This window comes from Hemiscyllium ocellatum, chromosome 28 (genome assembly GCF_020745735.1).
Source record: "Hemiscyllium ocellatum isolate sHemOce1 chromosome 28, sHemOce1.pat.X.cur, whole genome shotgun sequence".
Taxonomy (NCBI): Eukaryota; Metazoa; Chordata; class Chondrichthyes; order Orectolobiformes; family Hemiscylliidae; genus Hemiscyllium; species Hemiscyllium ocellatum.
The window spans coordinates 823,288-850,786 of record NC_083428.1 but is presented as its reverse complement, the minus strand read 5'-3'; the positions used below and the strand labels follow the sequence as shown (position 1 = coordinate 850,786).

The 27,499-nt window shown below is 49.6% G+C and overlaps 1 protein-coding gene across 1 annotated transcript in view; it reads left to right on the top strand.

Moving 5' to 3' along the window:
• Window positions 1-939: 939 nt before the first annotated feature.
• comp (cartilage oligomeric matrix protein) overlaps window positions 940-27,499 on the top strand; it is a 52,945-nt gene continuing 26,385 nt past the window's right edge. The window contains exons 1-11 of the mRNA XM_060846487.1: window positions 940-1,233; window positions 3,254-3,333; window positions 4,561-4,612; window positions 5,013-5,185; window positions 5,516-5,653; window positions 6,068-6,145; window positions 6,502-6,654; window positions 10,120-10,224; window positions 10,356-10,463; window positions 23,253-23,412; window positions 27,196-27,314. Coding sequence (XP_060702470.1) covers window positions 1,152-1,233; window positions 3,254-3,333; window positions 4,561-4,612; window positions 5,013-5,185; window positions 5,516-5,653; window positions 6,068-6,145; window positions 6,502-6,654; window positions 10,120-10,224; window positions 10,356-10,463; window positions 23,253-23,412; window positions 27,196-27,314 — 1,248 coding nt within the window. The 5' untranslated portion in view covers window positions 940-1,151. The remainder of the gene's footprint in view (window positions 1,234-3,253; window positions 3,334-4,560; window positions 4,613-5,012; window positions 5,186-5,515; window positions 5,654-6,067; window positions 6,146-6,501; window positions 6,655-10,119; window positions 10,225-10,355; window positions 10,464-23,252; window positions 23,413-27,195; window positions 27,315-27,499) is intronic.

The window sequence follows — 27,499 nt, the reverse complement described above, 5'->3', positions numbered from 1 at the left end:
GAAGATAGACACAGACAGAGAGAGAGATGCAGACAGACACAGACAGAGGGAGAGTTACAGACAGACACAGACAGAGAGAGAGATGCAGACAAACACAGACAGACAGAGAGATGCAGACAGACACAGACAGAGAGTTACAGACAGACACAGACAGAGGGAGAGATGCAGATAGACACAGACAGAGAGAGAGATGCAGACAGACACAGACAGAGGGAGAGATGCAGATAGACACAGACAGAGAGAGGTGCAGACAGACACAGACAGAGAGTTACAGACAGACACAGACAGAGAGAGAGGTGCAGACAGACACAGACAGAGAGAGAAATGCAGATAGACACAGACAGAGAGAGAGGTGCAGACAGACACAGACAGAGGGAGAGATGCAGACAGACACAGACAGAGAGAGAGATGCAGACAGACACAGACAGAGAGTTACAGATAGACACAGACAGAGAGAGAGATGCAGACAGACACAGACAGAGGGAGAGATGCAGATAGACACAGACAGAGAGAGGTGCAGACAGACACAGACAGAGGGAGAGATGCAGATAGACACAGACAGAGAGAGGTGCAGACAGACACAGATATACACAGAGATAGAGGGAGACAAAGACAGAGATACGTGGACAGACAGGTGGATTTGAAACCCAGAATTATTACCAGAAAAGAAATTGTAAACATTCTGAAATAGTTGCTGTTTTTAAAGGATGAAAGAAATGAAGTCACTGAGTCAGGGTTTGAGATCCACATTTTGAGCAAAGAGCAGGAAGAGAACCTTTAATGAAATGGAGGCGGGAACTGGTGAGAAAACGACAGGAAATTCATGTTTTTTTTTCTAATTCCTGAGGCTTTCAAACTCCTTTTGTTTTTGTTTTGGGAAAGTAACTTCAGACAGAGTGCCAACACATGATGTCACTCTGGCAGAAATAATCATTTAAAAGAACGGGAGAAAGTACAGCAGCCACAAAGCAAATGCTTGGAGAGAGTGTGGGAGCTGGAACAGAGAGAGGACAGGAGCTGCCTTGTCTACATCAGGAGACCACGAAGTGGTGCAGATACAGAAACTGGGTGATCGCTGTCTCCTGGATTTAGCAGTTAAGACCTGGAACAAGCTGAATGAGATCGCTTTAACTGAAAGCTTCAAACTAAAAATGATTCCAACCATTTCTTTATTGATTATAACTTTGCACCTTTTGAGTCAGTACAGCTCCTGTCAGCAACTGGTTACTGGCGGTAAGACTCCTAATTCCATTTTTATTAATTGTCTTATATTTGTGAGAGAATGTTCTCCAAAACACATGAAACATAATCAGAAGAATTCCTGGTATGTTTTTTTGGTAGCAAATTTCACTTTACTTAAGTTGGCTATTTCTTTTTCAAATGAGCATCTGTGCATAGAGAGACTCCGAGTCGAAAAGTGTGGCACTGGAAAAGTACAGCAGGTCAGGCAGCATCCAAGGAGGAGAGTCGATGTTTCCCTTCGTTAGGGTTTTTGACACTTTTCCGCTCTGGCTCTCCAGCATCTGCAATCCTCATTTTGTCCTTTGGAAGACCCCAGTTGATCATTCGGTCACTCCTGGTTCCATTGCTTTTAACTTACAGCCTCTCACTTTTGAATTCATCACACTCTTACTCCAGGTGTTCTTATTTCCTGTTTCTAAAATCCTGGAGGAGAATTTGGGACTTGTCTTTGGAATTTCCACTTACTGTCAATATGTAGAAGTAAGAATATAAGTGTAGTTAAAGTGATTTCACTTTATAAATTATTATTGCGTCAATGAAACAGGAAGCTGGGGGGGGGAGAGGGGTTACTGAGTGACAGTGGGAGGGAGCTGGATTAACATCAATAGGGATACAGTCAAGATTAGAATGGTGCTGGAAAAGCACAGCAGGTCAGGCACATCTGAGGAGCAGGAAAATTGATATTTTGGGCAAAAGCCCTTCATCAGGAATGAGGCCGGGAGTCTCCGGGTGGAGAGATAAATGGGAGGTGGGGTGGGGCTGGGGAGAAGGTAGCTGAGAGTGCAATAGATGGATGGAGGTGAGGATGAAGGTGATAGGTCGGAGAGGAGGGTGGAGCGGATAGGTGGGAAGGGAGATTGGCAGGTAGGCCAGGTCAGGAGGAAGGTGCTGAGCTGGCAGGTTGGAACTGGGGTAAGGTGGGGTGAGGGGAAATGAGGAAACTGGTGAAGTCCACATTGATGCCCTGGAGTTGAAGTATTCTGAAGCGGAAGATGAGGTGTTCTTCCTTGAGGCATCGGGAGGTGAGGGAGCGGCGATGGAGGAGGCCCAGGATCTGCACATCCTCGGTAGAATGAGAGGGGGACTTGAAATGTTTGGCCACGGGACGGTGGCTGATTGGTGCGGGTGTCCCGGAGATGTTCCCTAAAACGCTCTCTGAGGACATGCAGGTCCTGGGTCTCCTCCATTTCTGCTCCCTCACCACCTGACGCCTGGAGGAAGAACGCTTCATCTTCCGCCTCGGAACACTTCAACCCCAGGGCATCAATGTGGACTTCACCAGTTTCCTCATTTCCCCTCCCCCCACCTTACCCCAGTTCCAACCTTCCAGCTCAGCACCGTCCTCATGACCTGTCCCACCTGTCAATCTCCCTTCCCACCTATCCGCTCCATCCTCCTCTCCGACCTATCACCTTCATCCACCTCCATCCACCTATGGTACTCTTGGCTACCTCCTCCCCAGCCCCAATCCCCATCCCATTTATCTCTCCACCCTGAAGGGTTTTTGCCCAAAACATCAATTTTCCAGTTCCTCAGATGCTGCCTGACCTGCTGTGCTTTTCCAGCAGCACTCTGATCTCCAGCATTTGCAGTCCTCACTTTCAATCAGCAGAGATACTGTCAGTAACACAGGGCCCTGGGGGGGATAGGGGTTACTGAGTGACAGTGTGAGGGAGCTGAATTAACATCAGTTGAGATACAGTCAAGATTAGAGTGATGCTGGAAAAGCACAGCAGGTCAGGCAGAATCCGATTAGCAGGAAAATTGATATTTTGGGCAAAAGCCCTTCATCAGGAATGAGGCTGGGAGACTCCGGGATGGAGAGATAAATGGGAGGGGGGTGGGGCTGGGGAGAAGGTAGCTGAGAGTGCAATAGATGGATGGAGGTCGGGATGAAGGTGATAGGTCGGAGAGGGGTGTGAGAGAGCTGGATTAACATTAGGGACTATGTGTACATGTGCCATTGGTTGATGTAACCTGATATTGTGTCTTTCTTCTGAAACTTGAGAAGAAGTTGGGCGACGAATGCTTACTCAGATGAGGGAAACAAACCAGGAACTGGCAGAAATCAAGCATCTCCTAAAACAGCAGGTAATGAGATCAATAATGCAACTACACTTGGTTTACTCACATACTCATTTGCTCATACAGTAACTCATTTTCCCCTTGGGAATCCTGCAAGCTTCAGCTCTCAGTACTGGGTTTGATCATTTTTGGGCCTGAGCACCTTCTCCCACGTCCTTACCCCAACCCCCACACACCAGGTCTTGTTATCACATGGCTGTTACCACAACCATCCCATTGTTAGTCACTAATGGTCCCCATTAGCAGCGATTCATGCCCCCAGTAGACAAACAGCAAACCCGGCAGCATCAGGAGGTGCAGAAGTCAATGTTTTGGGTATAACCCTACTTCAGTGTTGGATGTGGGAGTAGGGGGAGCTCCAGATTCATTCCCCCAGGGTGATTTTTACCCACTCCATTGACTGCCTGACTGTTTCTCTCTGTCTGGGGCTTCTTCTCCACCTATTGATTACTCCTCCCCCCTTTCTGCCTCCCTTCTTTAACACTTACATCAACCTTTCCCCAGCTACTATCAGCTCTGAAGAAGGGTCACTGGTCTTGACCAGTTAATTCTGCCTTATCTCCACACATTCTGTTCGACCTGAAAACAACAAACGCTGGAGATTGTAGTGGTTCAGGCAGCATCCATGGAGACACAGCAAGCTAACATTTTGCATCTAGATGACTCTTTATCCGAGGTGCTTTCAGCACAGATTCCTGCATCTGCAGTAATTAAGCTGCTGAACCTGCTGAGTTTCTCCAGTAATTTCTGTTTTTGCTTTTTACTTACTGATGCAGAGCCGATGTGGCTGGGAACTTGTCATCACAAACAGGTCATTGGATGCAGGAGTTAGCCAATCAGCCTATTGCTTACTCAGCCTGACCCTGAAATCCCCGAGCTGAACTTTACCCTGACTCATTGCCCATGATCTTTTTCAGTTAGCACCCAGGAATCTTAGAAAGGTTTTTATATTTTTATTGCCTATGAATTATTCTTTTTGAATGTTAGAGTCTGGAACCTTTGTTCAAAATTTTCTTTCAAACTGGTCATGACTCAGAACATTCTAATGTCAAGGGAGAGACTAAAATGTCTTTCTCTTACATTTATGGTCCATCTACCGTGTGTGACAAATAAAGCTACCTCTCTACTGTCCCTCCGTCAAAATTCCCAGGACAGGGACATCATGGGTTAGATACAGAGGTGGTTTGATGTTGTGTGTCTTTGTTTTTCTAACCTTACTTTACTGCCTCACAGATAAAGGAGATCATCTTTCTGAAGAATACGTTGGCAGAATGTAATTTTTGTGGTGAGTAAATCAATGGGGAATTGACCGGGTTACAGCAAAGATAAACATTGTGGATGGTTCTTTAAAACAGTCAGGATTCCACATTGAATGACAGCACACTGTTATTACTGCAATTCAGGAAAACATGGTGCAGCATCTGCTCCCAGGAACCAGACCCCTCCCCACTGTGCCAGACCGTCTTCCTGACCTAGAACCCTCTCCCTAACCCAAAACCTCTCCCCCGAGCTGGACCCTCTCATTGACCCAGACCCCTCCCCTGGAGCCGGACCCTCTTTCTGACCCAGGCCCCTCTCTCTGAGCCAGGTCATTATCTGTTTTGAATGTTTTGTTGCTTTGTTTCTGGGGGAAAAGACTTTGCTACATTTCACAATCCAGTCCCAATTCTTCCTTCTCATCCCAGGTCTCCAAAGTGAATGGCAGCACGAGACAATCACTGTTTACCCATTTGGGAGGTGTGATCCCAATCCGTGCTTCCCTGGGGTTCAATGCTCAACAACATTCAATGGATTTCGCTGTGGGCCCTGCCCTAGTGGCTTCACAGGGAATGGAACACACTGTACTGATGTGGACGAGGTGAGCATGGCAGGAGAGCGTGGGGCAAGGGGAGCAGCAAAGTGGAATGGGAAGTGATTCTGATCTGAGCTTCCTTTTCAAAATTGTCAAAACTGATGCCAGATTAATTAATGTGATAACAAATGAACAGAACATGGAGAGATGTAGCCTTGAGATCAGGATGATGCTGTGTTAATTTGCTCAATCTCCTCAAACAGCAAATAAATAATACTAGAGTTGAGTGACAGTCCTGACCCAGGAAGTACAGATACATGCATCGAAACAGAGTTACTGTACTGGATTTTGCCAGTGAATACCAGGCAGCTGAATCAATCTTTTTCTTCTTCCCAGTGCCAGACACATCCCTGCTACCCTGGGGTCCGATGCATTAACATGTCTCCTGGTTTTCAATGTGACCCCTGCCCAGATGGCTACACTGGCCCAAGAATCCAGGGAGTTGGAGAGACATTTGCCAGAACACACAGGCAGGTAAGGATCCAACACCAGAACATTCCAAAAATTCCTCTCAGTTCCCTCTGTGTCTATTGACCTTTAGCAATCACTGTAAGTGTCTCAGTCCCACTGACAGTAAAGGCTGTCTGACCTGCTGAACATATGGCAACTTCTCCAAACCCGGCAGTGTCTGGAGGTGTACTTGGCTGTGCTGGGGGGCTAGAGGTTGAGGGTTGCTGAGAGAAAGGTGTGCTACGAGGGAGGGGGCCTGGATCCGGCTCTGGCAATGGCTGATCGTCATGTGGTGGCATCTCTATGATAGGACCAGGACCTAATGTCATGGAGATGGGCTGCACTTCCATTGGACTGTGAGTGGACATTAGAAGGTGGTGGTTTGAGGTTTGGGGTTTATGTGTGGACCTGATTTCTTTACATTTTTTTGTTTTTCAGATTTGCCGCGATATCAATGAGTGTGAGAATAGTGTCAATGGTGGCTGTGACCCAAATTCAGATTGCATCAACACTCCGGTAAGAATTACACCCCCCCCCCTCCCCACCACCCCCACCCCCCACCAGACACTTCAGTGAGGCAATACCTCCTTTCCCAGAGAGAAACAGCCTGGACATCACCGAGAGAGAAACAGCAATGAAACTGGAGAGGGAGTGAGTGAAGTGACTGTGAGTGAGGGACTGAGTGAGCAAAAGATTGAATGAGGGGACTGAGTGAATGAGGGGACGAAATGAGGAGCTTGATGCTATATAATAAAGTGTCAAAAAAAAGTGTTGAACTATCCTTACATTGGAATTCTGACCAACAGCTCAGCAAGAAAATCTCGAATGTTTGTTTTCTGATGTTAACAACAACCATCCTTGTATTTGTCTAGGGATCATTTCGGTGTGGCCCATGTAAGGCTGGCTATGTCCGAGATCAGAACCGGGGCTGTCGTTTGGAGAGGAGCTGCCCCAATGGAGCGAGAAACCCCTGCCATGAGAGAGCAGAGTGCATTGTCAGCCGTAACAACAAGATTACTTGTGTTGTAAGGAACATAATGTAACCCATCAATCTCTGAGGGGAGAGCAAGAGAGAAGAGAGGAGGAGAGAGGGAACACAGAAGGAGAGCAGGACAGGAAGAAAGTAACTGAGAGTCATGGGAAAGTGAAGGTCAAACAGCAGAGAGGAACAGAGGGAAAACAACAGAGAGGGAGTGACAGAGAGATGTGCAGTTAAAGTGTCAAAGATAGATGGGGACAGAGAGAGAAGTGGAGGGAGAAAGAGCAGGAAGGGGAGAGACAAAAGCAGCAGGAGAAAGATAAAGGGAAGGGAATTGAGAGGGCTTAGACAAAATGAGACAGAGAGAGAAGGATGGGGAGCAAGGGACAGGGGAAGAGAGGAATGAAGGGATGAGTGCAACATGGATAAATAAGTGGAGCTAGGGACATAGGGAGAGAGATGGGTAGGGGATGCTCTTCATCATGGTGGAGGGAATAGGATAAGTGGTCCCAGGGTGGAGTGAGGAATAAGGACTGTGTATGACAGAGGGGGGCAGGAGAAAGGGACACTTCAGTACAATAATAATAAAAACAACATGCAAGAGGACACAATTCAAACCCTTGAGTCTGCTGCACCACTCAGTACAACTCTAGATACTTATCTCGTCACAGTATTCCCATTTTCCTTAATTCCTGTCTATCTCAGCCATAAAATATTTAATATATAAAATATTCAATAATTGCCCATTTACAACTGTTTTAAAAATTCACTCATGGGACACAATGTCTCTGGCTGTCCAGCATTTATTGCCTGTCCCTAGTTGCCCCTTGAGAATGTGGGGGTGAGCTGCCTTCTTAAACCGCTGCAGCCCATGTGCTGAGGGTTGACTCGCAATGCTCTTAGGGAGGGAATTCCAGGATTTTGACCCAGTAATGCTGAAGGAATGGTGATATATTTCCAAGGAGAAAGTGAGGACTGCAGATGCTGGAGATCAGGGCTGAAAATGTGTTTTTGGAAAAGCACAGCAGGTCAGGCAGCATCCAAGGAGCAGGAGATTCGACGTTTCGGGCATAAACCCTTCTTCAGGAATCGTCGGGCTTATGCCCGAAACGTCGAATCTCCTGCTCCTTGGATGCTGCCTGACCTGCTGCGCTTTTCCAGCAACACATTTTCAGCCCTGATATATTTCCAAGTCAGGATGGTGAGCAGTTTGAAGGGGATCTTGCAGGGAAGTGATACTTCCATGTATTGTTGCCTTTGTCCTTCTAGATGGAAGTGGTTGTGGGTTTTGAAAGGTGCTGTCTAAGGAGCTTTGGTGAATTTCTGCATTGCATCTTGTAGGTGGTACATACTGCTGCTATTGAGCGTCAGTGATGGAAAGGGTAGATGTTTGTGGATGTGGTACCAATCAAGCAGCTGTTTTGTCCTGACAGTGTTAAGCTTCTTGTGTGTTGTTGGAGCTGCACCCATCCAGGTAAGTGAGGAGTATTCCAACACATTCCTGACTTGTGCCTTGTAGATGGTGCACAGGCTATGGGGAGTCAGGAGGTGAATTATTCAATAATATAATTCTTGGCCTCTGGCTTGCTGTTGTGGCCGCTGTATTATAGCCCAGTTTAGTTTCCAGTTAATGGTAACCCCCAGGATGTTGATAGTGGTGAATTCAGTGATTATTGAACATTATTGAATGTTAAAGGGCAGTGGTTAGATTCTCTCTTATTAGATATGGTCACTGTTTGGCACTTGTATACATGCCAATTTTCAGCCTGTACTGTCCAGGTCTTGCTGCATTTGGATATGGACTACGTCAGTACCTGAGGAGTGGTGAATGGTGCTGAACATTGTGCAATCATTAGCGAACATCCCCAATTCTGACCTTCTGATGGACTGAATGTCATTGACGAAGCAGCTGAAGATGATTGGGCCAAGGATATTATCCTGTGGAACTCCTGAGCCCTCTTGTGGTACAGTGGTCGAATTTCTACCTCTGGCTCAGGAGGCCTTGGGTTCAAGTCTGACTTGCTCAGAGGCCTGAGGATCTGCTACAGAGATGTCTTAGAGCTGAGGTGACTGATCTCTAGCTGGCTGAACAATCTTCCTATGTGCCAGGTATGACACCAGTGGAAAGTTTTCCCCTGAATCCCACTGACTGCAGTGATACTCAGCTGCAAATGTGTTGCTGGTCAAAGCACAGCAGGCCAGGCAGCATCTCAGGAATAGAGAATTCGACGTTTCGAGCATAAGCCCTTCATCAGGAATCAGGAATAAGCCCTCATTCCTGATGAAGGGCTTATGCTCGAAACGTCGAATTCTCTATTCCTGAGATGCTGCCTGGCCTGCTGTGCTTTGACCAGCAACACATTTGCAGCTGTGATCTCCAGCATCTGCAGACCTCATTTTTTGCAGTGATACTCAGGCTCCTTGATGCCACGTGACTTAGTTGTCAAGCGCTATCATTCTCACCTCATTGAGAATCCCTCCCCATAATCCGAAATTTGTGACCCACCTTACTTTGAGACCGTACCTGTAGCTTTAAACTCCCAGCCAAGGAAAATATCCTCCATGCATCTACCTGACAAACTCAAAAGGATGTCCATATGTTTCAGTGAGATTGTTCATTGTTTAGAACTGCAGAGAACACAAACACAATCTCTCTAATCTCAACTACACCCACTCACCCACACTCTCACACACACACCCACCCACACTCTCACACACACACCCACCCACACTCATCCACCCACACTCATACACACACACTCTCTCACACATTCTCTCACACACACATACACATTCACCCACACACACACCTATCCACACTCAGCCACACAACCACACTCAGCCACACACACACCCACCCACACACGCATACACACTCATCCACACACACACACCCATCCACACTCTCACACACACCCACACTCACCCCCACACACACCCATCCACACTCTCACACTCACCCACACTCACCCCCACACACACCCATCCACACTCTCACACACACCCACAATTTCACACACACCCATCCACACTCTCACACTCACCCATCCACACACACACTCACCACAAACACACCCATCCACACTCACCCATACACACACCCATACATGCACCCATCCACACTCTTGCACACACCCACACTCACCCACACACTCACCCACACACACACCCACACTCACCCACACTTACCTACAATTCTATATAGAGACAAATATACGGTATAGACAAAAATGAACAGACGTACATATTGATAAACAGCAAACTGGAATTGAAAGAGAACACCTGTGAGGAAATGTGGAGAAGGGATTTGAGAAAGGAAGTGTTTTAATTGTTTCCAAGTGTTAATGGGGAGGAGTAATGATCCAAATCCAGGTGTGCCCCAGATGTGTACAGAGGCTCGATCCAGCAAATTATTTCTCAATAGACTCCCAGCACACATCAGTTGGAGTACTTTTTATATTTCATGTTTAATCATGGTATTAATTAAGACGGTCTTTAATTTTTGCCACAGTGTGCAGTCGGATGGGCTGGAAATGGCTACAGATGTGCAAAGGACACAGATATCGATGGGTTTCCGGACGTGACACTTGAGTGTCCTGAAAGAAACTGCCGCAAGGTACGGTTGGAATGTAATGAAGGGGGAAAAAAGTTGGAAAGAGAGAGAGAGGAGGAAGAAATAAAGGAGAAAGAGGAAACTGATGGAAAGATAATAAGTGTTTGTTGATGGATATGCTGTTCCTCTGCCAGGATAACTGTATGACAGTGCCAAACTCTGGGCAGGAAGATGCTGATGGAGATGGTGTTGGAGATGCCTGTGATGATGATGCAGATGGAGATGGAGTTCCAAACCTTGAGGTTGGTATTTGATTCAGTTCATTATCAGCTCTGCTAGCAGCAGCACTTTCCCCTGTGTGCAGGGGACACATTCAAATCCAACTCCAGAGACCTGAGCTTGGAATGTAGGTTGATACTGTCAGTGCGGCACTTGGGGTGTTGTGCTGTAGAGGAACATTAGACAGAAAATGTATTGTTAAAAGAGACAGTGTGCAGTTCAGTTAGAAGTGCAGAGTCGAATGTTGTCAGAAGGGCAGCATTGGAGGATGCTGTGCTGTTGGAGGGACAGTACTGAGGGAGTGCTGTGCTGTTGGAGGGACAGTACTGAGGGAGTGCTGTGCTGTTGGAGGGGCAGTACTGGGGGAGTGCTGTTGGAGGGACAATGCTGTGGGAGTACTGTTGAGGCACAGTGCTGAGGGAGTGCTGTTGGAGGGGCAGAACTGAGGGAGTGCTGTTGAGGGACAGTGCTGACGGAGTGCTTTTGAGGGACTGTGCTGAGGGAGTGCTGTTGGCGGGCAATACTAAGGAAGTGCTGTTGGAGGGACAGTGCTGAGGGAGTGCTGTTGGAGGGGTAGCACTGAGGGACTGCTGTTCAAAGGGCAGTGCTGAGGGACTGGTGTTCGAGGGGCAGTGCTGAGGGAGTGCTATTGAGGGACAGTGCTGAGAGAGTGCTGTTGGAGGGACAGTACTGAGGGAGTGCTGTTGGAGGGACAGTGCTGAGGGATTGCTGTTGGAGGGACAGTGCTGTGGGAGTGCTGTTGGAGGGTCAGTACTGAGGGAGTGCTGTAGGATGGGCAGTGCTGAGGGAGTGGTGTTGGAGGGACAGTGCTGAGGGAGTGCTATTGGACGGACAGTACTGAGGGAGTGCTGTTGAGGGACAGTGCTGAGGGAGTGCTATTGGAGGGGCAATACTGAGGGAGTGCTGTGCTGTTGGAGGGACAGTATTGAGCGAGTGCTGTTTGTGGGGCAGTGCTGAGGGAGTGCTGTTGTTCGTGCAGTACTGAGGGAGTGTTGTTGGATGGACAGTGCTGAGAGAGTGCTATGCTGTTGGACGGGCAGTGCTGAGGGAGTGCTGTTGGAGGGACTGTGCTGAGGGAGTGCTGTTGGAGGGACAGTGCTGAGGGAGTGCTGTGCTGTTGGAGAAGCAGTATTGGGCGAGTGCTGTGGGACGTGCAGTATTGAGGGAGTGTTGTTGGATGGACAGTGCTGAGGGTGTGCTGTTGGAGGGGCAATGCTGAGGGAGTGCTGTGCTCTTGGAGGTACAGTACTGTGGAGGTGTTGTTGGAGGGGCAGTACTGAGGGGTGCTGTGCTGTTGGAGGAGCAGTACTGGGGGGTGCTGTTGGAGGGGTATTACTGAGGGAGTGCTGTGCTGTTGGAGGGGCAGTACTGGGGGAGTGCTGTTGAAGGGACAGTACTGAGGGAGTGAGGCAGTGTTGTTGGAGGGACTGTGCTGAGGGAGTGTTGTTGGATGGACAGTTCTGAGGGATTGCTGTTTGAGGGAGTGCTGTTGGAGGGACAGTTCTGAGGGAGTGCTGTGCTGTTGGAGGGGCAGTGCTGAGGGAGCGCTGTTAGAGGGATAGTACTGAGGGAGTGCTGTGCTCTTGGAGGGACAGTACTGCGGGGGTGCTGTTGAAGGGACAGTGCTGAGGGATTGCTGTTTGAGGGAGTGCTGTTGAAGGGACAGTGCTGAGGGAGTGCTGTGCTGTTGGAGAAGCAGTACTGGGGGAGTGCTGTTGGAGGGGCAGTTCTGAGGGAGTGAGGCAGTGTTGTTGGAAGGACAGTGCTGAGGGAGTGCTGTTGGAGGGACAGTGCTGAGGGAGTGCTGTTGAATGTACAGAACTGAGGGAGTGCTGTGCTGTTGGAGGAGCAGTACTGGGTGAGTGCTGTTGGAGGGGCAGTACTGAGGGAGTGAGGGAGTGTTGTTGGAGGGACAGTGCTGAGGGAGTGCTGTTGGATGGACAGTTCCGAGGGAGTGCTGTTGGAGGGACAGTTCTGAGGGAGTGCTGTGCTGTTGGTGGAGCAGTATTGGGGGACTGCTGTTGGATGTGCAGTACTGAGGGAGTGAGGCAGTGTAGTTGGAGGGACAGTGCTGAGGGAGTGCTGTTGGAAGGTCAGTACTGAGGAAGTGCTGTTTGTGGGGCTGTGCTGAGGGAGTGCTGTTGGAGGGACTGTGCTGAGGGAGTGCTGTGGTGCTGGAGGAGCAGTACTGGGGGAGTGCTGTTGGAGGGGCAGTACTGAGGGAGTGCTGTTGGAGGGACAGTGCTGAGAGAGTGCTGTGCTCTTGGAGGGACAGTACTGGGGGAGTGCTGTTGAAGGGACAGTATTGATGGAGTGCTGTTGGATGGGCAGTACTGCAGGAGTGCTGTGCTGTTGGAGGAGCAATATTGGGGGAGTGCCGTTGGACATGTAGTACTGAGGGAGTGTTGTTGAATGGACAGTGCTGAGGGAGTGCTGTTGAAGGGGCAGTGCTGAGAGAGTGCTGTGCTCTTGGAGGGACAGTTCTGAGGGAGTGCTGTTTGAGGGAGTGCTGTTGGAGGGGCAGTACTGAGGGAGTGAGGCAGTGTTGTTGGAGGGACAGTGCTGAGGGAGTGCTATTGGAGGGGCAGTGCTGAGGGAGTGCTATTGGAGGGGCAGTGCTGAGAGAGTGCTGTGTTCTTGGAGGGACAGTACTGAGGGAGTGCTGTTGAAGGGACAGTACTGAGGGAGTGCTGTGCTGTTGGAGGAGCAGTACTGGGGGAGTGCTGTTGGAGGGGCAGTACTGAGGGAGTGAGGCAGTGTTGTTGGAAGGACAGTGCTGAGGGAGTGCTGTTGGAGGGACAGTGCTGAGGGTGTGCTGTTGGATGGACAGTGCTGAGGGAGTGCTGTTGGAGGGACAGTGCTGAGGGTGTGCTGTTGGAGGGGCAGTGCTGAGGGAGTGCTGTTGGATGGACAGTACTGAGGGAGGGCTGTTGGAGGGACAGTGCTGAGGGAGTGCTGTTGAAGGGACAGAAGTGAGGGAGTGCTGTGCTGTTGGAGGGGCAGTGCTGAGGGAGGGCTGTTGGAGGGACAGTGCTGAGGGAGTGCTGTTGAAGGGACAGAAGTGAGGGAGTGCTGTGCTGTTGGAGGAGCAGTACTGAGGGAGTGAGGGAGTGTTGTTGGAGGGACAGTGCTGAGGGAGTGCTGTTGGAGGGACAGTACTGAGGGAGTGCTGTTGGAGGGACAGTGCTGAGGGAGTGCTGTTGGAGGGACAGTACTGAGGGAGTGCTGTTTGTGGGGCAGTACTGAGGGATGTGCTGTGTTGTTGGAGGGGCAGTACTGAGGGAGTGCTGTTGGAGGGGCAGTTCTGAGGGAGTGCTGTTTGAGGGACAGTACTGAGGGATGTGCTGTGTTGATGGAGGAGCAGTATTGGGGGAGTGGTGTTGGAGGGGCAGTGCTGAGGGAGTGTTGTTGGAGGAACAGTACTGAGGGAGTGAGGCAGTGTTGTTGGAGGGACAGTGCTGAGGGAGTGTTGTTGGAGGAACAGTACTGAGGGAGTGAGGCAGTGCTGTTGGAGGAACAGTACTGAGGGAGTGAGGGAGTGCTGTTGAAGGGACAGTGCTGAGGGAGTGCTATTGTAGGGACTGTGCTGAGGGAGGGCTGTTGAAGGGACAGTACTGAGGGAGTGCTGTTGGAGGGACAGTACTGATGGAGTGCTGTTGGAGGGGCAGTAGTTGGAGGGGCAGTACTGAGGGGGTTCAGTTGGAGGGGCAGTACTGAGGGAGTGGTGTTGAAGGAACAGTGCTGAGGGAGTTGGGAGTATTGTTGGAGGGACAGTGCTGAGGGAGTGCTGTTGGTGGGGCAGTGCTGAGGGAGTGCTGTTGAAGGGACAGTACTGAGGGAGTTGGGAGTATTGTTGGAGGGACAGTGCTGAGGGAGAGCTGTTGGAGGGACAGTGCTGAGGGAGAGCTGTTGGAGGGACAGTGCTGAGGGAGTGCTGTTGAAGTGACAGTATTGAGGGAGTGCTGTTGGATGGGCAGTACTGAGGGAGTGCTGTGCTGTTGGAGGAGCAGTATTGGGCGAGTGCTATTGGACGTGCAGTACTGAGGGAGTGTTGTTGGATGGACAGTGCTGAGAGAGTGCTATGCTGTTGAACGGGCAGTGCTGAGGGAGTGCTGTTGGAGGGACTGTGCTGAGGGAGTGCTGTTGGAGGGACAGTGCTGAGGGAGTGCTGTGCTGTTGGAGAAGCAGTATTGGGCGAGTGCTGTGGGACGTGCAGTATTGAGGGAGTGTTGTTGGATGGACAGTGCTGAGGGTGTGCTGTTGGAGGGGCAATGCTGAGGGAGTGCTGTGCTCTTAGAGGGACAGTACTGTGGAGGTGTTGTTGGAGGGGCAGTACTGAGGGGTGCTGTGCTGTTGGAGGAGCAGTACTGGGGGGTGCTGTTGGAGGGGTATTACTGAGGGAGTGCTGTGCTGTTGGAGGGGCAGTACTGGGGGAGTGCTGTTGAAGGGACAGTACTGAGGGAGTGAGGCAGTGTTGTTGGAGGGACTGTGCTGAGGGAGTGTTGTTGGATGGACAGTTCTGAGGGATTGCTGTTTGAGGGAGTGCTGTTGGAGGGACAGTTCTGAGGGAGTGCTGTGCTGTTGGAGGGGCAGTGCTGAGGGAGCGCTGTTAGAGGGATAGTACTGAGGGAGTGCTGTGCTCTTGGAGGGACAGTACTGCGGGGGTGCTGTTGAAGGGACAGTGCTGAGGGAGTGCTGTGCTGTTGGAGAAGCAGTACTGGGGGAGTGCTGTTGGAGGGGCAGTTCTGAGGGAGTGAGGCAGTGTTGTTGGAAGGACAGTGCTGAGGGAGTGCTATTGGAGGGACAGTGCTGAGGGCGTGCTGTTGGAGGGGCAGTGCTGAGGGAGTGTTGTTGGAGGGACAGTGCTGAGGGAGTGCTGTTGAATGTACAGAACTGAGGGAGTGCTGTGCTGTTGGAGGAGCAGTACTGGGTGAGTGCTGTTGGAGGGGCAGTACTGAGGGAGTGAGGGAGTGTTGTTGGATGGACAGTACTGAGGGAGTGCTGTTGGATGGACAGTACTCAGGGATTGCTGTTGAATGTACAGAACTGAGGGAGTGCTGTGCTGTTGGAGGAGCAGTACTGGGTGAGTGCTGTTGGAGGGGCAGTACTGAGGGAGTGAGGGAGTGTTGTTGGAGGGACAGTGCTGAGGGAGTGCTGTTGGATGGACAGTTCCGAGGGAGTGCTGTTGGAGGGACAGTTCTGAGGGAGTGCTGTGCTGTTGGTGGAGCAGTATTGGGGGACTGCTGTTGGATGTGCAGTACTGAGGGAGTGAGGCAGTGTAGTTGGAGGGACAGTGCTGAGGGAGTGCTGTTGGAAGGTCAGTACTGAGGAAGTGCTGTTTGTGGGGCTGTGCTGAGGGAGTGCTGTTGGAGGGACTGTGCTGAGGGAGTGCTGTGGTGCTGGAGGAGCAGTACTGGGGGAGTGCTGTTGGAGGGGCAGTACTGAGGGAGTGCTGTTGGAGGGACAGTGCTGAGAGAGTGCTGTGCTCTTGGAGGGACAGTACTGGGGGAGTGCTGTTGAAGGGACAGTATTGATGGAGTGCTGTTGGATGGGCAGTACTGAAGGAGTGCTGTGCTGTTGGAGGAGCAATATTGGGGGAGTGCCGTTGGACATGTAGTACTGAGGGAGTGTTGTTGAATGGACAGTGCTGAGGGAGTGCTGTTGAAGGGGCAGTGCTGAGAGAGTGCTGTGCTCTTGGAGGGACAGTTCTGAGGGAGCGCTGTTTGAGGGAGTGCTGTTGGAGGGGCAGTACTGAGGGAGTGAGGCAGTGTTGTTGGAGGGACAGTGCTGAGGGAGTGCTATTGGAGGGGCAGTGCTGAGGGAGTGCTATTGGAGGGGCAGTGCTGAGAGAGTGCTGTGTTCTTGGAGGGACAGTACTGAGGGAGTGCTGTTGAAGGGACAGTACTGAGGGAGTGCTGTGCTGTTGGAGGAGCAGTACTGGGGGAGTGCTGTTGGAGGGGCAGTACTGAGGGAGTGAGGCAGTGTTGTTGGAAGGACAGTGCTGAGGGAGTGCTGTTGGAGGGACAGTGCTGAGGGTGTGCTGTTGGAGGGGCAGTGCTGAGGGAGTGCTGTTGGATGGACAGTACTGAGGGAGGGCTGTTGGAGGGGCAGTGCTGAGGGAGGGCTGTTGGAGGGACAGTGCTGAGGGAGTGCTGTTGAAGGGACAGAAGTGAGGGAGTGCTGTGCTGTTGGAGGAGCAGTACTGGGTGAGTGCTGTTGGAGGGACAGTACTGACGGAGTGAGGCAGTATTGTTGGAGGGACAGTGCTGAGGGAGTGCTGTTGGAGGGACAGTGCTGAGGGAGTGTTGTTGGATGGACAGTGCTGAGGGTGTGCTGTTGGAGGGGCAGTGCTGAGGGAGTGCTGTTGGATGGACAGTACTGAGGGAGGGCTGTTGCTGGGACAGTGTTGAGGGAGTGCTGTGCTCTTGGAGGGACAGTACTGAGGGAGTGCTGTTGAAGGGACGGAACTGAGGGAGTGAGGGAGTCTTGTTGGAGGGACAGTGCTGAGGGAGTGCTGTTGGAGGGGCAGTACTGAGGGAGTGCTGTTTGTGGGACAGTGCTGAGGGAGTGCTGTTGAAGGGACAGTACTGATGGAGTGCTGTTGGAGGGGCAGTAGTTGGAGGGGCAGTACTGAGGGGGTTCAGTTGGAGGGGCAGTACTGAGGGAGTGGTGTTGGAGGGACGGAACTGAGGGAGTGAGGGAGTCTTGTTGGAGGGACAGTGCTGAGGGAGTGCTGTTGGAGGGGCAGTACTGAGGGAGTGCTGTTGGAGGGGCAGTAGTTGGAGGGGCAGTACTGAGGGGGTTCAGTTGGAGGGGCAGTACTGAGGGAGTGGTGTTGAAGGAACAGTGCTGAGGGAGTGCTGTTGGTGGGGCAGTGCTGAGGGAGCGTTGTTGGAGGGACAGTGCTAAGAGAGTGCTGTTGGAGAGGCAGTTTGAGGGAGTGCTGTTGGAGGGACAGTACTGAGGGAGTGCTGTTGAGGGACAATGCTGAGGGAGTGCTGTACTCTTAGAGGGACAGTACTGAGGGCGTGCTGTTGAAGGGACAGTACTGAGGGAGTGAGGGAGTATTGTTGGAGGGACAGTGCTGAGGGAGAGCTGTTGGAGGGACAGTACTGAGGGCGTGCTGTTGAAGGGACAGTACTGAGGGAGTGAGGGAGTATTGTTGGAGGGACAGTGCTGAGGGAGAGCTGTTGGACGGACAGTGCTGAGGGAGTGCTGTTGGATGGACAGTTCTGAGGGATTGCTGTTTGAGGGAGTGCTGTTGGAGGGAAAGTTCTGAGGGAGTGCTGTGCTGTTGGAGGAGAGTACTAGGGGAGTGCTGTTGGAGGGACAGTACTGACGGAGTGAGGCAGTATTGTTGGAGGGACAGTGCTGAGGGAGTGCTGTTGGAGGGACAGTACTGACGGAGTGAGGCAGTATTGTTGGATGGACAGTGCTGAGGGTGTGCTGTTGGATGGACAGTACTGAGGGAGGGCTGTTGCTGGGACAGTGTTGAGGGAGTGCTGTGCTCTTGGAGGGACAGTACTGAGGGAGTGCTGTTGAAGGGACGGAACTGAGGGAGTGAGGGAGTCTTGTTGGAGGGACAGTGCTGAGGGAGTGCTGTTGGAGGGACAGTGCTGAGGGAGTGTTGTTGGATGGACAGTGCTGAGGGAGTGTTGTTGGATGGACAGTGCTGAGGGTGTGCTGTTGAAGGGACAGTTCTGAGGGAGTGCTGTGCTGTTGGTGGAGCAGTACTGGGGGAGTGCTGTTGGAGGGACAGTGCTGAGGGAGTGCTGTGCTGTTGGAGGAGCAGTATTGGGGGAGTGCTGTTGGACGTGCAGTACTGAGGGAGTGTTGTTGGATGGACCGTTCTGAGGGAGTGCTGTTGAAGGGACAGTACTGAGGGAGTGCTGTGCTGTTGGTGGAGCAGTACTGGGGGAGTGCTGTTGGAGGGACAGTACTGAGGGAGTGAGGGAGTGTAGTTGGAGGGACAGTGCTGAGGGAGTGCTGTTGGAGGGACAGTGCTGTGGAAGTGCTGTTGGAGGGACAGTACTGAGGGAGTGAGGGAGTGTTGTTGGAGGGACAAGTACTGAGGGAGTCTTGTTGGAGGGGCAGTACTGAGGGATGTGCTGTGTTGTTGGAGGAGCAGTATTGGGGGAGTGCTGTTGGAGGGACAGTTCTGAGGGATGTGCTGTATTGATGGAGGAGCAGTATTGGGGGAGTGGTGTTGGAGGGGCTGTACTGAGGGAGTGCTGTTGGAGGGGCAGTGCTGAAGGTGTGCTGTTGGAGGGACAGTGCTGAGGGAGTGCACTAAATCAGATTATCTGGTTATTAGAACATAGAACAATACAGCACAGAACACGTCCTCCGGCCCATGATGTTGTGCCAAGGATCTAAATATAATAATCTAAATATAATAACTTAACTTACGGACCCCTCAACTCACTGCTGTCCATGTGCATGGCCAGCAATTGCTTAAATGTCCCTAATGACTGCTTCCACCACCACCACTGGCAATGCATTCCATGCATTCACAACTCTCTGTGTAAAGAACCTACCTCTGAGTCTCCTCTATATCTTAAAACATGACCCCTCGTTCCTGTCAATCCTGCCCTGGGGAAACATCTCTGGCTATTGACACTATCCACGCCTCTCATTACCTCGTACACCTCGATCAGGTCACCTCTCTTCCTCCTTCTCTCCAGAGAGAATAGTCTCAGCTTGGTCAACCTTTCTTCCTAAGACAAGCCCTCCAGGCAGTATCCTGGTAAACCTTCTTTGCACCCTCTCCAAAGCCTTTGTATCTTTCCTACCGTAGGGCGACCAAAACGGGACACAATATTCCAAGTGTGGTCTCACCAGGGACTTGTAGAGCTGCAGCAAAACCTCGTGGCTCTTAAACTCGATCCCCCTGTTAATGAAAGCCAAAACACCATATGCTTTCTCAGCAACCCTATCCACTTGGGTGGCAACTTTGAAGGATCTATGCACTTGCCCACCCAGGTCCCTCTGTTCCTCCACACTGCCAAGAATCCTGTCTTTAATCCTATATTCAGCATTCGAGTTCGACCTTCCAAAATGCATCACTTCACATTATTCCAGGTTGAACTCCATCTGCCATTTCTCAGCCCAGCTCTGCATCCTGTCTATGTCACACTGCAGCCTGTAGTAGCCCTCTATACTATCAACGGCACCTCCAACCTCTGTGTCATCTGTAAATTTACTAACCCACCCCTCAACCTCCTCAGCCAAGTCATTTATAAAAACTACAAAGAGCAGAGGCCCAAGAACAGAGCCCTGCGGGACCCCACTCATCACTGACCTCCAGACAGAATACTTTCCATCTACAACCACTCTCTGCCTTCTGTCAGCCAGCCAATTCTGAATCCAGATAGCCAAATCTCCCTGTATCCCATACTTCCTGACTTTATGAATGAGCCTACCATGGGGAACCCTATCAAATGCCTCGTTGAAGTCCATATACACTATATCCACTGCTCGATCTTTGTCGACCTATTTCATCACCTCCTCAAAGAACTCAATAAGATTTGTGAGGCATGACCTGCCCCTCACAAAGCCATCCTGACTGCGTTAATCACACTATGCTTTTCCAAATAGTCATAAATCCTATCCCTCAGAATTCTATCCAAAACTGTGCTGACCACAGACATACGACTGACTAGTCTGTAATTGCCAGAGATTTCCCTACTGTCCTTCTTGAAAAGAGGAACAACATTCGCCTCCCTCGAATTCTCTGGTACAACTCCCGTGGAGAGTGAGGAAGCAAAGATCTTCGCCAGTGGCTTAGCAACCTGCTTTCTTGCTTCCCGGAGCAGCCTGGGATAAATCTGGTCTGGCCCTGGGGACTTACTAATCTTAATGTTTGCCAAAACATCAACTTCATCAATCTTGATCTGGTCAAGCCTGTTTCCCAGCTCCTCAAAGTTCTCATTCACAACAAGGTCCCTTTCCTTAGAGAACAAGGAAAGAAACTCATGTAAGGCTTCCCCTATCTGCTCCAGACTCCACGCAGAAGTTCCTAAGCTATCCCTGATCTGCCCTACCTTCTCCCTGATCATTCTCTTATTCCTCACGTATGAGTAAAAATCCTTCTTGCCAAACCTTTTTTGTGTCTCCTCCTGACTCTCCTCAGTCCATTTCTGAGCTCTTTTCTAGAAAACCTGTAATCCTCTAAAGTTGTACTTGATTCTTGCTTCCTCCACCTTATGTAAGCTGCCTTCTTCCTTTTGACGAGAAGCTCCTCTGTTCTCGTCATCCAAGGTTCCTTAATCTTACCCCTTCTTACCTGTCTCAGAGGAACAAATTTGTGCATCACTCGCAACAACTGCTCCTTAAACAGTCTCCACATGTCTGATGTGCCCTTTCTGTGGAACAATTGCTTCCAGTCTGTACTTCCGAACTCCTGTCTGATAGTGTCATAATTTCCTTTTCCCCAATTAAATATCTTCCCTTGGTAACCGCTCCTTTCCCTCTCCAAGACTATGGTAAATGTGAGACAGTTGTGGTCACTGTCACCAAAGTGCTCTCCCACCACAAGATCTGACACCTATCCTGGCTCATTGCCGAGCACCAAATCCAAAATAACTTCTCCCCTTGTCGGTCTGTCTACATACTGTGTAAGGAAACCCTCCTGAACACACCTGACAAAAACGGCTCCATCCAAACTATCTGCACTCAGGAGGTTCCAGTCAATATGGGGAAAGTTGAAGTCATCCATAACTACAACCCTGCTACATCTGCATTCTTCCAGAATCTGCCAGCCTATGAGATCTTCAATTTCCCTACTACTATTAGGGGGTCTGTAGCAAACCCCCAATGAGGTGGCTGCTCCCTCGCTGTTCCTAACTTCCACCCAGACTGACTCAGGAGACAAACCTTTCTCGACAATCTTAGTTTCTGTAGCTGTGATGCACTCTCTGATTAGCAATGCTACACCCCCTCCTCTTTTTCCACCCTCATTGTTCTTTTTAAACCCTGGAGCATCGAGCAACCATCCCTGCCCCTGTGAAACTCACGTCTCTGTTATGGCCACAACATTATAGTCCCAAATACTGATCCATGCTCAAAGTTCCTCACTGTTATTTCTGATACTCCTTGCGTTAAAGCAGACACACTTTAACCGATCCCCTTGTTTCATGACGTGAGAAACCTTCCCGATAGATTCACTACATCCTGTCACTGCCCAATATGTAACTGCCCCCCTCACAGATATGTAGCTCTGATTCCCACCTCCCTGCCAATCTAGTTTAAACCCTCCCAAACCACACAAACAAACCTCCCACCCAGGACATTTGTGCCCCTCCAGTTCAGGTGCAACCTGTCCTTCATGTACAGGTCCCACCATCCCCAGAAGGTATCCCAATGGTCTAGGTATCTGAAGCCCTCCCTCCTGCACCAGCCTCGCAGCCACGTGTTAAGCTGCACTCGCTGACTGTTCCTCACCTCACTATCCCATGGCACCAGTAGCAAACCTGAGATCACTACTCCACTCATCCAGCTCTTCAGCTTCCAACCGAGCTCTCTGTAGTCACTTTTTAGATCCTCAATCCCTTTCTCGGCTATATCATTGGTGTCAATATGTACCACGATTTCTGGCAGCTCACCCTCCCCCTTCAGAATCCTGTAAACCTGACCTGTGACATCCCGGACCCTGGCACTGGGAAGGGAGGCAACATACCTTCCAGGAGTCCCGATCCTGACCACAAAATCTCCTGTCAATCTGTCTAACTATTGAGTGCCCTATTACTGGCGTTTTTCTATTTCCCCCCTTCTCTTCTGAGCCTCAGTGCCAGAGACCTGACAACTATGGGGTTCCTCTGTTAGGCTGACCCCACCAGCAGTATCTAAAACGGTATACTTGTTGCTGAGGGCAACGGCCACAGGGGATCCTTGTTCTATCTGTCGGTTCCCTTTCCTCCCCCTGACTGTAACCCAGCTGTCCTTATCCTGTGTCTGGGGAGTGACCACCTCCCTGTACATCCTCTCAATTTCTCCCTCAGCTTCCTGGATGACCCACAGTTCATCCAGCTCCAGCTCCAGTTCCCTAACTCAGTTTTCAAGGAGCTGGAGTTGGGTGCACTTCCCTTCGATCTAGTTGGCAGAGACATGTCGTGTCCCTCACCTGCCACATTCTGCAGGAAGAACATGCAACTGCCCTGTCAGCCATACCCCATAACCGCATCATTGTTGGTGGGACCTTGCTGAGTGTAATCTGACTGATGAACCTCCTGTTTTACGACCTTAAAAGGACATTTTTGGCTATGAAACATTTTGAGATGATCCGAGGATGTGAATGGCGCTATAGAAATTCAATTCAGTTTTGCTTGTTTTCTTGGAATTGTAGAAATTGAAGGGACTGAAGCAGGCTTTTGGCCAATTTTGTCTGTGCTAGTTTTCTTTAAAAAAATCTAAAGAAACAGTTGTGAAAGCTGGAGTCAATATAGTTTCAATATCGCAACTTAAACCCGTGGGGTGTTTCTGGCGGGGTCCAGCATTTATTGCCCTTGAGGAGGTGGGGGTGAGTTCCTTCTTGACCCGCTGCAGTCCGTGTGCTGTACGTGGACCCACAATGCCCTTAGGGAGGGAATTCCAGGATTTTGACCCAGCAACAGTGAAGGAACGGTGGTATACTTCCAAGTCAGGATGGTGAGTGGCATTGAAGGGAACTTGCAGATCATGGTGTTCCCATGAACCTGCTGCCCTTGTCATTCTAGATTGAAGTGTTTGTGGATTTGGAAGGTGCTGTCAAATGACCGTCAGTGACACTAACCGCTCTCATCTGATTTTCGCAGGACAACTGCATTTTGGTCCCAAACATCGACCAAAGAAACACAGATCAGGATATGTTTGGAGATGTGTGTGATAACTGTAGACTCATCATTAATAATAATCAGCAGGACATTGATAATGATGGAAAAGGAGATGCATGTGATCAGGACATGGATGGAGATGGTAAGTGAGAAGAATAGAAGGTGTAGTTTCCTGGAGATAATGAAGTCTTTGCAGTCAGTTGTCTGAATTCACTCCTGACTAGTATAAATAATCTAGGAAATGGGTCAGGTGATCACTCACTGATCACAAAGCAAGAGGAATTATGCTGAAAGCTATGGGACTTTGTGGCAGTACAATTAGGATACATATTAATCTAAGTGGCCTGAATCTCAGGGCAGTGTATTTTGGTGGAGAAGAATGCAATCAGCCAAACGGAGAACGTAAAGATATGTTTCTTCAACAATAGATGGAGGGGGCCAGCTGGAGAGAGACTCTTGGTCAGGTGGTGGCCTGGCATGATATCATAGCCAGGGACCTTGGTTGCAGGAGGCCCAGAGCACAGGAGACCCAGAGCAGGGGCCCCTGATTCCCAGCGAGGCAGTGGTAGCAGTGTAGCTGGGGAGTCCTGGTTGCAGGGTGAGTGTGGCATCCCCAACTGCGGCAGCAAGGTGGGCCCGGGGCGAGGAAATGGTGCCTAGAGAATGGTAGCTCTTATGTTGGTGTGGTGATGGAGGTGCAGGTGTTGTTGGTGAATCTGGTGAGGGATCATGGCTCATGGTGAAGGCAGCAGAAGGAAGATAGACTCTCTTTCAGCTATATCTTTTTACTCTTTTTATTCTTAAACTATTCAAAATGCACTGGATTGTGGCTTGTTGAAGACTTTCACTGTATTTTACTGTATTAGAACATAGAACAGTATAGAACAGTACAGCCCTTCAGCCCTCGATGTTGTGCCGACCTTTTATCTTACTCTAAGATCAAACTTACCTACATACCCTGCATTTTACTATTATCCATGTGCCTATCCAAGAGTCACTTAAACATTCCTAATGTATCTGACTCTACTGACAGTGCATTCCACACACCCATCACTCTCTGTTTAAAGAACCTACCTCTGACATCTCCCCTAAACTTTCCTCCAATCATCTTAAAATGATGCCCCCTCGTGATATAGATTTGCGCCCTGGGAAAATGTCTCTGGCTATCCACTCTATTGATGCCTCTCATCATCTTGTACACCTCTATCACCTGTCACCCTTCTTCACTCCAATGAGAAAAGCCCTCATTCCCTCAACCTTTCCCCATAAGACATGCCCTCCAGTCCAGGCAGCATCCTGGTAAATCTCCTCTGCACCCTCTCTAAAACTTCCACATCTTTCCTATAATGAGGTGACCAGAACTGAACACAATTAGATTACTTACAGTGTGGAAACAGGCCCTTCAGCCCAACAAGTCCACACCCACCCACCAAAGCGTATACCACCCAGACCCATACATTTACCCATTCACCTAACACTACGGGCAATTTAACATGGCCAATTCACCTGACCTGCACATCTTTGGACTGTGGGAGGAAACCAGAGCACCCGGAGGAAACCCACGCAGACACGGGGAGAATGTGCAAACTCCACACAGAGAGTCGCCTGAGGCGGGAATTGAACCCGGGTCTCTGGCGCTGTGAGGCAGCAGTGTTAACCACTGTGCCACCGTGCCACCCATGTGTGGTCTAACCAGGGCTTTATAAAGCTGCAGCATAACCTCATGGCTCTTAAACTCAGTCCCCCTGCTAATGAAAGCCAACACACAATATGCCTTCTTAACAACCCTGTTAACTTGGGTGGCAACTTTGAGGGATCTACAGATGTGGACTCCAAGGTCTCTGTTCCTCCACACTACCAAGAATCCTGCCTGTTACTAAGTAATCTGCATTCAAATTCAACCTTCCAAAATGAATCACTTCACACTTTTTCAGGTTGAACTCCATCTGTCACTTCTCAGCCCAGCTCTATATCCTGGCAGTGTCCCATTGCAACCTACAAGTCCTCCACCAACCTTCATGTGATTGGTAAACTTACTAATGCATCCTTCCACTTCCTCATCCAAGGCATTTATAAAAATCACAAAGAACAGAGGTCCAGGACAGATCTCTGTGGAACACCATTGCTCACCGAGCTCCAGGCTGAATACTTTCTATCTCCTATCCACCCTCTGTCTTCTATGGGCCAGTCAATTCTGTATCCAAATAACCAAATTTCTCTGTATCCCCTGCCTCCTCACTTTCTGAATGAGCCTATCATGGGGAACCTTATCAAACAGCTTTCTAAAATCCACATACACTACATCCACTGCTCTACCTTCATCAACGCGTTTTGTCACCTCCTCAAAGAATTCACTAGGGTTTTTGTGGTAGACTTACCTCTCACAAAGCCATGCTGAGTATCTCTAATTAAACTATACTTTTCCAAATAATCATAAATCTTGTCTCTCAGAATCCTCTCCAATGCCCACCAGCAACGTAAGATTGACTAATCTGTAATTCCCAGGAATATCCCTATTGTTTTTCATGAACAAGGAAATAACATTTGCCATCCTTCAATTATTTGGTACTACTCCAGTGGACAGAGAGGACGCAAAGATCATTGCCAAAGGTGCAGAAATCACTTCCCTCACTTCCTGTAGTAACTTTGTACTCCTGTAGTCCTCTGGCCCAGGGGACTTTTATATCCTCATGTGTTTCAAACTTTCCAGCACATCCTCCTCACAAATAACAAGGTCCCTCTCAGTAGTGATTACTGAAACAAAGTATTTATTAAGGACTTTACCTACTTCTTCTGGCTCCAGACACAAGTTCCCTCCACTGTCCCTGATTGGCCTACCCTCACTCTGACCATCCTCTTGTTCCTCATATAAGCATAGAATGCTGTATTCACCATAAAATGCAAATTTCTATAAATCAGTCAATTCAGATTACATTTTTGAATGACAGCTTGATTCTGAACAAGGAGATAGCAGCCAGTTTCACATTTAGCAAACAATTGCCAAGATTAAAACACGTTCCTCCTCCTATTTGCGAAGGATTATCCTGAAGACTATCCTCAGTGGAATGCTGCATGGTAGTGAATGCTGGAGAAATTCTGAAATAAAAGCCACTATTTAAGTGATTTCATGGTCCATGGTGTTTGCCCTGAATTACTATGATCGCAGGTGACCTTGACCCATCACTGCATTTTTCCTGCCCACTCTCCAAATCCCTTGAATCCTGGAGAAATCGAACATTGGTGTGTCACCAACTGAGCAGCCAGAACCTTCTGAGGTGGAGAACTCAAGATATTCACAACGATTTGGGTAAAGCCATTGTTCCTCATTTCATTCCTTAATGATCAACCCCTTATTCTGAAATGTTCTCACTTCCCCAGATATACCTTTCAGATGGCACGGTGGCTCAGTGTTTAGCACTGCTGCCTCACAGCGCCAGGGTCCCAGGTTTGATTCCAGCCTCAGGTGACTGACTGCATGGAGTTTGCACATTTTTCCCATCGTGGGTTTCCTCCCACAGTCCAAAGATGTGCAGGTCGGGTGAATTGGCCATGCCCATAGTGATAGGTGCATTAGTAGGGAGTAGGAGAACGGGTCTAGGTGGCTCACTCTTCGGAGGGTCAGTATGGACTAATTGGGCCAAAAGGCCTGTTTCCACACTAATCTAATCTAATCTATCTACGCAGTGATGCCTTTTCAGAATCTTAAATGTTTCAATGAGATCATTACTCATTCTTTCAATCTCCAGATAGGATTGACCAAATTTATCCAGTCTGTCATTGTGGTGGAAACCTCACATATCAGGGACCTATTGAGAACTTAGTGAGGCATGAGATTGGAGAGGGAGAGCAGGATCTGTGAACAAGCAGAGATTGTGATGGTTAATTATTCTTTCTAATTTGATCTACATAATCTTTCTTATTGTAGGAATAAGGAACAGTTTAGATAACTGTGAGCAAGTTCCAAACCAGGATCAGCTGGACCGTGACAGTGATGGGGTTGGAGATGCCTGTGACAGCTGCCCCAACATCAGAAACCCGGATCAGGTTAACATTGAGTATCCATCAGGCACCGGGCCCCCTCTCCCTCTGCCAGAGACCCTTGACCATTCTCCCTGGGAACCCGTCTCTTCTACTCCTCGTCACCTCTCAAAAGCTCAGCACAACGCCTCGTTCATGATGCACGGAAATTTTAGACTTTACCATTTTTTGGTTATTGTACAGGAGAAAGG